At 49.9% G+C, this 13,059-nt stretch overlaps 1 protein-coding gene across 1 annotated transcript in view; it reads right to left on the bottom strand.

The window, feature by feature from the left end:
* Positions 1 to 4,151: 4,151 nt before the first annotated feature.
* Positions 4,152 to 13,059, bottom strand: part of TYRO3 (TYRO3 protein tyrosine kinase) — a 17,026-nt gene continuing 8,118 nt past the window's right edge. The window contains exons 8-19 of the mRNA XM_049613404.1: positions 12,551 to 12,696; positions 11,856 to 12,000; positions 11,340 to 11,469; positions 11,156 to 11,256; positions 10,566 to 10,661; positions 10,147 to 10,227; positions 9,608 to 9,700; positions 9,058 to 9,179; positions 8,522 to 8,631; positions 8,179 to 8,338; positions 7,829 to 7,965; positions 4,152 to 5,663 (exon numbers count right to left, since the gene is read on the bottom strand). Of these exons, the coding sequence (XP_049469361.1) occupies positions 5,273 to 5,663; positions 7,829 to 7,965; positions 8,179 to 8,338; positions 8,522 to 8,631; positions 9,058 to 9,179; positions 9,608 to 9,700; positions 10,147 to 10,227; positions 10,566 to 10,661; positions 11,156 to 11,256; positions 11,340 to 11,469; positions 11,856 to 12,000; positions 12,551 to 12,696 (1,712 nt within the window). The 3' untranslated portion in view covers positions 4,152 to 5,272. The remainder of the gene's footprint in view (positions 5,664 to 7,828; positions 7,966 to 8,178; positions 8,339 to 8,521; positions 8,632 to 9,057; positions 9,180 to 9,607; positions 9,701 to 10,146; positions 10,228 to 10,565; positions 10,662 to 11,155; positions 11,257 to 11,339; positions 11,470 to 11,855; positions 12,001 to 12,550; positions 12,697 to 13,059) is intronic.

Genomic DNA, 13,059 nt, shown 5'->3' with positions numbered 1-13,059 from the left:
ATGTTAAGGAGCAAAGATGCATACATACAGCTAGGGAAAAGTTTCATAATAGAGGCTCTGGAGGGTATACTAGATTTGAATTACATCCATAAAATGGAAACAGTAATTGTATCTACTGCACAAGGTTGTTGTGAAGATTACAGTTAAAATACCGAAAGCACTTAGAACAGTATCCAGAGTATATACCATTAGCTATTTACTTACACATATTGTTAATAAAAAGAGCAAAGGGGCAAAACAACATGTACAATAACCTACCACTTGTGCAAAACAAAAATACAAGTGTATAGGTTATTGAAAATTTCACAAAAAATCAGTAACAGTGGTTGCCTCTGGGAATAGAAACTTAAGAGCTAAGCACAAGGCAACTTATTTTCATTGTCTGCCTTTCTACATGTATTTTTTTAGTATTTATTTATTTTTGAAAGAGCGAGTGAGCAGGAGAGCGGCAGAGAGAGAGGGGAACAGAGGACCTGAAGTGGGCTCCATGTTCGGGCACCTGGGTGGTTCTGTTGGGCATCCCGCTTCGGCTCAGGTCATGATCTTGCGGTTCGTGGGTTTGAGCCCAGTATTGGGCTCTGTGCTGACAGTTCAGAGCCTGGAGCCTGTGTCAGATTCTCTGTCTCCCTCTCTCTCTTTGCCCCTCCCCTGTTCACACTCTGTCTCTCTCTCGCTCTCAAAAATAAATAAACATTACAAAAAAAAAGTTATTGAAGTGGGTTCCACGCTGACAGCAGAGCCCGATGCAAGGCTGGAACTCACAAACTGTGAGATTATGACCTGAGCCGGAGTCAGTCAGACACTTAATCAACTGAGCCACCCAGCTGCCCCTACCTTTCTATACTTTAAAAATTGTTTACCATGGGTATTTGACATCTATTTGAAAAAATAATATTTTAAAGTAGAAAGATATCAATCAGAAACACATAAAAAGTAATTAAATTTTATAAGATGTAGAAATTAAATTATGCTCCAATCTTTTCCATTAGTGCTTTTCTGTTAGAATGATTCTATATTGCAGTCACTGAACGAGTTTGCAAATACTTGCTGCACCCTTTCAAATTATTGATGGAGAATAGTGCTTGCACGTTAAAGTGTGGACCAGAAGCATCAGCATCACCTAAGAGCTGGTTAGAAATGCAGAATCTCAGGCCCCACCCCAGACCTACTGAATCAGAGTCTACATTTTAATAAGAGTCCCAGGTGATCTGTCTGGGGATCTTGTTTGAAGTATGAGAGGCACTGAGCTAGGTACATTAATAAAAAACAAAAATATAAAACAGAACAAAACCACTGTTCTACTCTTGTCTCTTCTTTTTGACCCCCACTTCTCAAAATTGCTGTGGTTAGATGATTCTGGAAAACACACTGCAGAGTGCAAGAAAGCACACACAAAATAATCCAACCTGTATGACTCTATATGAACTTTAAAAAGAAGTACTTTAATCCATGATGTTAAAAATCTGGATAGAGGTTACCTTTGGGGAGGGGGGAGGAGGCAGAGGCTGGGGCAGGGCCTAAAAAGTTGCTTCTGGAGTGCTGGTAATGCTGTCTCTTGATCTGGTTGCTGCTTATTTGGATCTGTTTGTGAAAAATTCTTAAGGATTGTGCACTTCTGATTGGCATATTTTTTGGGGATGAATCCTATACTTCAAAAAAAAGGGTTTTTATTTATTCTTTCAATGTTTATTTATTTTTTTAGAGAGAGGAAGAGAGAGCAGGAGGAGGGGTGGGAGAGGGATAGAGAACCCCAATCAGGGCCCACACTCACTGTGGAGCCCAACACAGGGCTTGATCCCATGACAATGAGATCATGATCTGAGCCAAAGTCAAGAGTCAGACGCTTGACCAATTGAGCTACCCACATGCCCCCCGAGAAAGGTTTTTAAAAACTCCACTATCATGGGGTGTCTGGGTGGCTCAGTTGGTTAAGCTTCTGACTTCGGCTCAGGTCATGATCTTGTGGTTCGTGGGTTCGAGCCCTGCATCGGTCTCTGTGCTGACAGCTCAGAGCCTGGAGCTTGTTTCATTTTCTGTGTCTCCCTCTCTCTTTACCCCTCCTCATTCTCTCTCTTCTCTCAGAAGTAAATATTAACATTTTAAAAAATTTAAATAAAAAAGCCTTGTTGGTTAAGCAACTGGCTCTTGATTTTGGCTCAGGTCATGATCTCATGGTTTGTGAAAAGGAGCCCTATGTCAGCCATTGACAGTGTGGAGCCTGCCTGGGATTTTCTCTCTCTCTCTCTCTCTCTCTCTCTCTCTCTCTCTCTCTTTCTCTCTCTTTCACTTTACCCCTCACCCCCCGCCTCAGTCAAAATAAATAAGCATAAAAAAAAAAAAATGCCATTATTATCACCTACCTCAAACCCCTTGATCATGGGGGGCCAAGACACTTGGGGAAAAGAGACTGAGCTGAGAAAATTATTTACACAGATTTAATTACTGGTAGATGACTCTCACTTTGTCACACACACACATACTCATATCATAACTCTTGTACATTTTAAAAGGTACCTAGTACTGACCTGCATTCACCCAAAAGATAATATGATTATGACAGAGCTGTTTAAGGTGCTCTCTGGAATGGTAGGGAGGGAAAAAGCAGTCTTTAGGGGACTCTCTGATTTAGTGGGTTTCAAGCCTGAATTGGTTGACCATTCATTAACCACATAACCTTGGACAAGTTACTTATCCTGCATTTCTGTCCTATTGGAGGATGATAATTATATTCCCATCTTACAGGAATGCTCTCTGTATTAAATGAGATAATACAGACGAAGTGCTTGGCCCAGTGCCTAGCACATAACAGGAGCCCATTAATGGTAAATAATGATTTGAGAGTAAAGGTCTCCTCAATCAAGAATTCTCAAACATTACCACACAGATAATCATTACAGGCAGTTAAAGCCAATCACAGCAGGAAACATTCTGAAAGCCATTTCCCTGGAAGTGAATTCAGGTCTTATGATCCACGTGGGAACCAGAATCTGGGATGCCAGCAACAGGTTTTTCAGGATATTTGCTTTCAGAAGCACCCGACTCATTCCACTGCTCTCAGCCAGCAGGGCAATACCTGTGTCCCTCCCTGTCTTCCCACACCCCTCCACACAGAGAGGGACCCAGTTCTCACGCCTCCTGCTACATATTCTCATGAGTTTGCTCTGAAAGCTTCTAACCTAAAATTTTCCAGTGGAAATACTTGGAAGCAAACTTTATGCTCTTATTTCTAATGCTTAAGAGGTATGCCATTCTCTTAGCCCATTTCTTCCCCTGAGTTTCCCCTGGCTCCCAGCAACAATGTAAAGGTGAGAACAAAGGCTCCACACCCAATGAAGGAAAGTCTGACAGAGGGGTAGGAGACAGCCAAAGTAGTCTTTGTCCTTGTTCCAAGAAAAAGAACCTTTCCATAACATTTACATTTTAAAAGATCAAGGGTGGTTATCTCTAGGTGGTAGGATGATTTTCTACATTTTCCTAATTGTCTACAAGGACTATGTATTATCTTTATTTATTCTTGAGAGAGAGGGTGTGAGCAGGGGAGGGGCACAGAGAGAGAGAGAGAGAGAATCCGAAGCAGGCTCCAAGCTGTCAGCACAGAGCCCAACGCGGGGCTTGAACTCACAAACCGCAAGATCATGACCTATGCTAGAGTCGGATGCTCAACCAACTGAGCCACCCAGGCACCCAATGTATTATCTTTAATGTGATAATATTCTTTGGGCTCTTCTCTAATTACAAAAGCTTTTTTTTTAAGTTTATTTTTGAGAGGAGAGTGACAGAGAAAGAGAAAGAGCACAAGTGGGGTAGGGGCAAAGAGAGAGTGGAGAGAGAATCCCGAGCAGGCTGTGCACTGTCAGCACGGAGCCCAATGTGGGGCTCAAACTCACAAACTACCGACATCATGACTTGCATCAAAACCAAGAGTTGGACATTTAACCAACTGAGCCACCCATGCGCCCCTAATTACAAAAGCATTTTGTGCTCAATGCAAAAAACTTGGAAGGCACAAAGGAAAACAAGTCCCCTTAACTCACATCATGTAAAGATAACAGCTGTTAACATTTTGGCATATGTCTTTCCAGACTTTTCTCTATGTAGAGATGCTTCATTTTTGTGATCTGGAAAAAAGTAAACAGTTAAGAGACAAAGCCTTGAGCCTTTAGTTCTCAATTTTATTTCTGTTTTTAAACAGCTTCTAACGGCTTGGAAATATCCCTAACAGCAAGGGCCTTGCCCCATGCAATCCAGGGGGCTCCCCTAGCAGGGCTGGGGTCCAGGCTCCAGTAACTCCCCCTCACCCACGTCAGCCATCAGGCCTATTTTCTCTCTTTCTCTGGAGACTTGGGACAGAAGAGGGTCTCCAGAGAGGGAAAATTGGGACTAAGGGATGGATGCTGCGTGGAAGGACTGAGCTCAGACACAGCTGCCTTTGTTAGTCTTAGGATATTTTGGGATTTGGTAGCATGCTCAGACAGACTGTGGGAGGGCGTAAAGAGGGGCTCCTGGACTCCTCTCTGGCCCCACGCATTTCTGGGCAGGGCCTACAGCACCCCTTCCTCTTGCCAGGCTTAGTGCACTGCCCTTATGGGCTGGGCGAATGGTAGCCTGCAGTAATCCAGCATGCCTTGCTGTGACCTGGTCAGTAAAGCTGCACTTTACTCCTGGCCTAGGCAGGGTAGGTGGGCCATCAGGAAGGGGATAACGATTCAGACCTGAGAATACCCCACTGTCTCCTACCATAGGGCTTGGGACCTGCCTGTATCAACCCCTTACCAACTCTCACCTAAAGGGAATAATACAAGGGCATCTCTTTGTGAGGAGGAGCAAACCTGGGAATTTAAACCCCAAGCATGGGCAGAGCTAGGCCCCTGGTCAGAGACACCTCAATGCATGCACTAAAGCAGCAGGGGCAGCTCAGCCAGAGAGTAGAGGCCCACAGGGCTAGATCTACCCTCCCCCAAATCTTCTCCACACCCATGGTAACCATGGAAACATAACCTCCCCCCTCCTGCCAGCTGCCTGGGTTTAGACAACCAGGCCTGGCCCACCTCCACCCAGCCAAGGCCTGAACTGACACCAGGCAGGCCAGAGTGGCCGCAGGAAGAACTGGGATTGGGCGATTTGGTGAGTCCAGGCTTCCAGCGCAGCTTGGGAGGACTACCACAGGAGCCTCCATGCCTTGCTGCCTGGGCTGGGGTCAGAGAGGGCTTCCTCAGCCAGTGGCGGGCCAGCAGAGCCAGCAGCATGGCTCGGGACGCCCTCTTCCTGTGGGCTAACAGCTACTGTGGGGCAGTAGCCCTTGCTGCAGAAGCAGCAGCCTCTGGCCCTCACTGACGGGGCTTTCTGGCTGCTGCTCCTCCTGCGCAGGCTGCTCAGCTAGCCCCCCAGGGCTGAGGATGTACCGATAGTCACTGGGGGTGCCCCCCATCGCCCCCACACCACTGCCATCCCCAGCCCCGCCGCTGGCCTGGTCCCTGCCAGGCAGCTCCAGGCGGCCTCCCTCCGCAGGCTCCTCGGCTCTCTCAAGGTTGATATACAAGGGGTCCTGGCTGGTGGACAGCACTGACAGGTGGCCCAGGATGCTCTCCAGCTCCATCCGTAAGCATGTGAAGCTCGGGCGCTGCTTGGGGTCAGCGCTCCAGCACTGGTACATGAGCTCATACCTAGGCAGACAGAAGGGTATGGGGAGACAGTGAGGAGCCCAAAGGGGAAGCTGAGGCCCCTTAAACATACAGAACCAGGAGTTTGAAAACTTTTCTTTAACACACCCATATAAAGCACTTACTATGTATCAGGCACTCTTCTAAGTATTTTACATGTATTATTTACTTCGCATAAATAAATGTGTGAAATAAATGATCCCGATTTCACCAATGTGGAAACTGAGGCCGAGAGAGGTTAAAAACCTTGACTAAGGTCACACATGTAGAAGCAGGTAGAAAGTGAGGTTCCAAGAGTCCCTCCTATGTTATATTGGGAGGGGGCACTAGGAGTGTTTTTGTCTTGCAGAACACAGCTTGGAGTCACTGTTATTTTAATGGAGGGTTTGAATAGCCGCCCTTTGTCCTGAATCCTCACCCACTCAGGCAGACTTAAATCTTCATTGTTCACGGACACATTTGAACCTAGAAAAGCTTCCAGCCCTCTCCCCCGGGCAGGAACACTTTTTACATACACATTCAGGAGCCTTACAGATTCCCTGAGGTCTTATCCCTGTTCCTGGGGAATGCCTCAGGCTTAAGGAAGAGAAAAAAAAAAGAAGTAACTGCAAGAGGCTGAGACCAGATCCAGGCAGCGCAAATGCCTGACTCCCTTGTGCCCACAACAGGAAGCCCTAAATGCTCCCCACACACTAGCCTTCCTGACAAGGGCCCCCAATGATGGGAGGAATGGTGCCAGACATCGAGGAGGCCATGGAAATGGTCGGGGCCATGAGTACGTGGCCAAGCTGGGATACACTGTCAAGGCTGTGCTAGGAGCCAACTGGCGCCTGTCCACCAGGCTGCCTGGTAGGAAGCCAGCGCCCGCCCTGTTGACAACAGTAGCTCCAGCCTGGGAGGCAACTAAGTCGGGCCTGGTCCCCACTGCTCAGCAAAGCCTCTACAGCTCCAGATCTTCCTTGTGGCTACAGCCACAAGGAGACCTCGGATCCTGCCATGTCCTGAGCTGTGCTGAATAAGTAGGAGGTGTAAGGCCTAGCTAGTGCGCTCAGATTTCCCTCTGACACACAGTCCAGGTTCAGGGCACTTCAAGCTCACTGCCCTAGAGAAACAGGACTCCACCATTCGGGCTGAGACTTCCTCTACCTATCCATGTTTCTTGGACCTCTGGTGGTCCAACCCCACAGCAAGAAATAGGGAGCAGATTCCTTCACTGGATCAATGTGGATGCCCTCCCCCCGTTACTAGTGAAAAGGTCCTCCAGGGCGCCAGGGAAACTCTGGCTTGCACAGTGTGGGAAATAACACTAGAACAAATTCCATTTGGTGTCATGGTTAAAAGGCACATATTCCAAAATCACAGAGATCTAGGTTCACATCCCAACTCATCTACTTAATAGCCGTATGACCTTGGCCATGTTACTTAACCTCTTTAATCTCAGTTCCTCATCTACAAAACGGTGATAATGACAGACTTTTCCTAACAGGGTTAGAGGGGGATTACCTGAAAGAATGCCTGTAAAGTACCCAGCTAATGCTGGTAACACTGTCTTCCAGTCACGAGGGGCTCACAACACTCCCCTATTCAGTGGGTGTATCCCTACCCTGTCCCACTCCCAAAGGCTCCCAGAAAGGAAAGAAGGCAGGTCCCTTCTCCCCAGGATCTTAGGTCTCTCCACTCCCTCAAGAGGAGGCCAACCTCCCGCCCCCAGCGCCCCCTCCTTGTCTAGCAAGGAATGTGATAGAGCAGCAGTTTTTTCTTGCCCTGATGCAGCCCTCTCTGAGGGGGAGGGAGGGCTCAGCCTAGGAGGTTTTCTTAGACTAGCTGGGGACTGAGAAGTAGCGGGGGTGGGAAGAAGGTGACAGAAACTTGCACTGTTGCTCAACCCTGTACCTTCTGCCCTCAGGGTTCCTGGTTCCTCCTGAAAACTGGAGAAAACATGTAAAAAAAGGTAGAACAAGAAACACAGGATGGGAAAGGGAGAGAGAAAGAAAACAGGAGGTGGCAGATAAAGAGGCAGTTTGGGGTCCCTCTAATGACAAGGACCAAAAAACAAAAGGTCCAACTGAGGTTCTGAGCTCCCACTGGACCAGCAGCTGTGCTGGCAGCCAGCACCTGAACCCCCAAATTCCTATTTCCTCCCAGAATCCCCTTCCCAGGGCACTCACACGTCCTCTATACACTCTGGAGGCTGTTTCAGGCGGTTCCCGCCGATGAGGTAGTTGTAAATCTCAGCATTCTCAATGCCAGCATATGGCGTCTGCCCACGCGTCATGATCTCCCACATGGTCACCCCGAAGGCCCACTGGGAAAAAGCGAGGTTGGAGGGGAGATGTCATTAGGCTCCCTGAGCTGGGCAGAACCCTAAGACAAGCACATCTTAGAGCAAAGAGGTGTTATAAGGGGGCAGCCAAAGCCCAGAGACCTGGCTAGGTCCCTGAGGATTCTAAAGTTCCACCCACACACTGGGCCACACTGCTTATGTTACCACCAGGCCTCACTGTGCTCCCCGGCTCACCACGTCACTGTACACAGTATATAGGTTGTCAGCCAGGCTCTCCAGGGCCAGCCACTTGACGGGTAATTTGGAGGCACAGCCCTGGCGATAGTAGTCCCCGCTATAGATCTTCCGGGAGAGCCCAAAGTCAGCCACACACACCGTCATGTCTTCTGCCAGCCTGTGAGGGGTGTTGGAGGGTGGAGTCAGCCTTCCCCCATGCTGGCAGCCATACTAAAATCAGAGTATCTTTGCTCCCCAGCTGTCCCCACGCATAGCAGATACAGTCCCAGGCGAGAACTGACCATTAGTCTTCCTGTCATTAGCTGCTCGTTCCCACCCAAGCCCTCCGGAATTCACATACATGCAATTCCGAGCAGCCAGGTCTCGGTGGATAAAGTTCCGGGAGCTCAGGTACTCCATGCCACAGGCAATGTCCACCATGAACCGGACCAGGGTCTGCAGGGGCAGGTTCTGGTGGGGCAGACAGAGCAAACTCAGGCTAGATCTGCCCACCCAGCCAGGGCAAGATGAATGGGGTTCCCTGGGGGTTCTCTGGCCAGAAAGCCTAATGACTGTCCTTGGAATTAATGAAAGGAGGGGGATGGAGGGACTTCCCAAGACAAAGAAGCTTTGGCAGACCTGAGAGAGAGACAGCACCCAAGAGTCAAGACACTCCTCATGTGGGATTCCACAGATCTCTTCTTTCAGAAAGGGCCCTTGCCCAGACTAAAATGCCCAGCAGGGCTCTGAGGGAGAAGGAAGCCTTCTAGCATAAAAAGGGTAAAACCCAGCCTGCCTCTTCCCAACCAGCTTGATCAGCCCTGCTCACCAAGCCAAATTCTCTCCCAGGGTCTTTGTCCCTTTCCAACTCCTGGCCATTCCACCCCAGGCACTCACAAAGGGATTCTCCCCAATCCGGGAGGCGAGCAGGAAGGCGTGCAGGTCCCCATGCTTCATGAAGGGCAAGATGACCATGGGGATAGGGAGACGGCCTTTGGCTCTGCTTCGGAGGCTCACCCCTGGGGACAAGGGAGAGTCAGAAGCAGGGCACATAAACGTCAAGAGACAGCTTAGGGGTCTGCGTGAGCCTCCCAACTGCTAGGTCCTACCTCTAGCCCTGGCTCTGTTCCTTCTCCATAAGTCCACAGTGGCCTGGTGACTACTCAAGATTTGGCTGCCCCTAGATCTCTAGAGCATCTTCTTGTCCCCTTCTTCTCTGCCTCTGTTCAAACGGGCAGTCTTCATGTGCAGACCTTTGGTACAGGGCCTGCACACTAAATTCCTTACCTGAGTCTGATCAGATTTCAGCCAGGACTCTCCTTGCTATTTTGCTATCTGCTTATTCACCACGTAAGTTCAAACTTCTCTCCCACAGGCTGCCCTCCCACCTTGGCGGAACACAGTTTTAGCTCTATTGTATATCTGCCTCCCCTAAGAAGGAGCTCACCAACAAGCTTGGCCACATGTGGGTGGTCAAATTCCTTCATGCAAGCTGCTTCCCTGAGGAATTCTTCAATGTCGCTGGAAGCAATGATGTCAGCTGGAAAAAAAGATAGGAGAGAGGGAATGAGGGAGATGTGCCCACAATTCTGATCCAAGACTCCTAGGCTTTGTCCTTCCTGGGCTTCCCAGGGGGTTCAGGAAACAGACTGGCATGAGCAGGAGAAACCCCCATGGAGTGGGGCTATCCAACAACCTCTCTGCTTGCTAATGGTCTTCCCTTTGGTTTAGATAGTCCAGAAGCTCAAGCAACCACAGCTTTAATCACCCTGAATGAGCTCAGAGGAGTCACTGCTGATGGCAGAGAGCAAAGGCTAGGGCACAAACTTGTGTGGGTTTATGCCTTTGAATTATTCACGGGGCACAGGCAGCATCCTACTTAGTGATGAGTAACTCTTCTTGGAAAGTCTAAGGACCCAGCAGAGCCTGCTTCTGTATCAGTCACCCCTTCCACTCCTCACTCCATGTCTACTACTCTTCACTCACCTTTCAGCATCTTGACAGCCACTTTCACAAAGGAGCCATCCTCTTGCTTCAGCTGGGCCTCCCGCACTGAACCAAACTCTCCTAGGAACCGACCCAAATGACGGTGAGGCCACCTTGCCCTACTGCCTCCCACCTCCTTTCCTCCCAGGTGACCCTCCACAGGGACACAAATCACTAGACTCTGGGGACATTGCAGGAGGCTCCTTTGTCTGCAGCCAAAGGGAGTATGCTGGGAGTGCTCCTCAGTCCTCCTCATCCCCAGCCACCATTCCTCCAAACATCCCAAACTCAGGCATTTACAAATAGATCCTGTTTATAGGAGCTGCCCTAAATCTACACCCCCAAAGTGACAGGAGCAACCAAACACACCCAGATATGGCAAACTCCACTCCTGCCAATCACTGTGCAGCCCCACACACCTTTGCCCAACATCCGGCCTAGGGTGAACTGCTGCTCTGGGATGAGCACATCCTCCAATTTGTCCTTGAGTTCATCACTGATGCCCAAGCTGTCCACTGTGGGGAGAGGGGTGGTAAGAAAGGAGAGGGGCCTCTCCTGCTCCTGACTCGTACCCCTGGCTCCACCCTCAGTGCAGACATGAGCTTAGTTTAGCTCTCCCATAGCTGGGATGGAGACATCCATGAGGGTAGATCAGACACACTGGTCAAATTAATGAGCTAGCAAAAAGAATGTAGTTAGGGGCTCTCTCCCTCTCTCTCTCAAAAATAAACAAATAAACATCAAAAAACAGGGTGGCTCAGTCGGTTAAGCCTGTGACTCTTGATTATGGCTCAGGTCATGATCTTACGGTGGGGGGATCAAGCCCCCCATAGATGGAGCCCTTTGTCAGGCTCAGGGCTGGGTGTGGAGACTGCTTGGGATTCTTTCTGTTCCTCCTCAGCTCAGGTGAACTCTCTCCCTCTCTCTCAAAAATAAATAAATAAACATTAAAAAAGAAAGGAAGAAAAAAAGACAGTCCATTTTTCCTCCTATGATTCCCCACACTCACGTGTGGCTTCGATGCGCTCAGGCCTTTCCCGATTGAAGGACCGGGCTGCCCGGAAGTGAACGGCTGGCTCCCCCCGGGCCATGACACTGTCAAAGGCTTGCCTAAGAAGAAACCCAGGACTTGGAATCAGCTCCAAGATCTACAGTCACCACTTGCCTCTCCCTCCATGTCCTTACCCCCTTACCCGAACCGTGTCTCCTTCCGCCTCTTTCGAAGCAGGATGAGGGCCAAGGCAGCAGCCGTCACTAGGGCTGTCAGCACACCCAGGACTACAGGCACCCAGGATGTACGGCTATGGGGAGGGCCCTGCTGGCCTGTGGGAGACAGGGGGAGTGGCATGAGCTAGGCTGACATAAAAGAGTCCCTTTAGAATTTTCCAATGATGGCCATCTGGTCTGGTCAAGAGGTTCTCTTAAGTCAATAAAAGTCCCAAGTGGAAAGCAGCTCCAAAGGAAGACCCAAGAGTTCCTACCCTGTCAGTGATTGGCCCTGGCTATTGGGACTTACAACTCGACCAGAGATTCCTATGCTAGTCCTGTGGCAGGGGGAGGAGAATGACTTTTAGTTTAAATACCAACCCTGGCCTCAACTGCTGAGTCTTTGGGTCTATTAGCAGGAAAGGTACTGCCAGCCTCCTTCCACCAGTCTAGGTTGCCCTTGAAAGCCTTGCTCCCCTGTGCCCTTCCCCTGCAGGCCTTACCTGCATGGTCGTGAGAAGAGACCACCAGTGGCTGACTCCAAGGCCCACAGCCAACTGCATTGGAGACGCACACACGCACAGTCAGGTCCTTCTGGGGATCCCAGCCTGTCAAGTTGGCCCTGGTCCCCTCCACTGTCAGCTCACCCTGCAGCCAGGAAAAGCCCCCATCCCATACTTGAGTCTGAGGAAAAGGCCTCCAGCTGGGGCCTGAAAGTCAGAAAAAGGTCTAGCTAGGAACGCAGGAGGCAAGGGACACTGTGGGTTCAGGGGCTTCAGGAACACAACATGCTGGGAGTCATCACATTCCTGCTCCAGGCTGCAGAGGCCTCTCCTGAACACAAACAAGGCTCAGTCCTGGCTGGCAGAGGTGGGGGATGGGAGGGAACTAGGCTTGGGATAAGATGGTCTTATCTGCACCCTCCCCTCCCCAATTGGTGCAGGAATGTGCTTCCTGCTTTACAAACAAAGCAGCCACCCACCGGATGCAATCCTAACTGGAGACACCATTCGATAAGGAGGGAAGAAGCCTGCAGGGGGAGGTGGGGAAAAGTGGACTCCCTCTCACTCGAGTGGTGGGAGGCTGAGCCCACCAAGGACGGCCTTTCAGAAGCTCTAAAGGCCTTAGAGCCCTGAGAGCTGACTCTGGTACACCTGAAGAATGGAAGCTTGTCTCCCCTTACCTGGGTGCCCCTTACCTGGGTTCCGTTGTCTTGAACCCAGGACAGTTTATAGGGTCCCAGGGGGGCTTCCAAAGGGCCCTCAGGGATCACTTCTTCCCACTCCAGGATGAGGCCTGAGTCTGTGCGGATGGCATGGAGGTTCTGAGGAGCGCTGGCTGGGGCTGTACCCGAAGAGAGAAGGCTACTAAGAGCCCTGCCCTTCCCACTATCACTATCCCATGCTGGCCTTTGGAACCAACTCCCAAGAACTACACAGCTCAGAGAGCTACGGGTGGGGTTTAAAGCTTGCCTCCCAGTCCTGACTGCTCTCACTTTTAATCCTGTGGAGGACCAGTGAGTAAAGGCAGGACCCACAGCACCCTGCTAGGTACAGTGCTGCTCTTGGTTACTGCCTCAGGAGCATCCTTCACCACTTCCCCCTCAAAGCCCCACCAGCCTCTTTGCAATTGCTAAGAGAAATACAAGCAAGTTCCTATCATAGGATCTTTGCACTTGCTAAGCCCTCTTCTGCATTGATTCCCCCC

Source organism: Panthera uncia (assembly GCF_023721935.1).
Source record: "Panthera uncia isolate 11264 chromosome B3 unlocalized genomic scaffold, Puncia_PCG_1.0 HiC_scaffold_1, whole genome shotgun sequence".
NCBI lineage: Eukaryota > Metazoa > Chordata > Mammalia > Carnivora > Felidae > Panthera > Panthera uncia.
The sequence above is the reverse complement of the archived record's forward strand: the minus strand, read 5'-3'. Positions and strand labels throughout refer to the sequence as shown.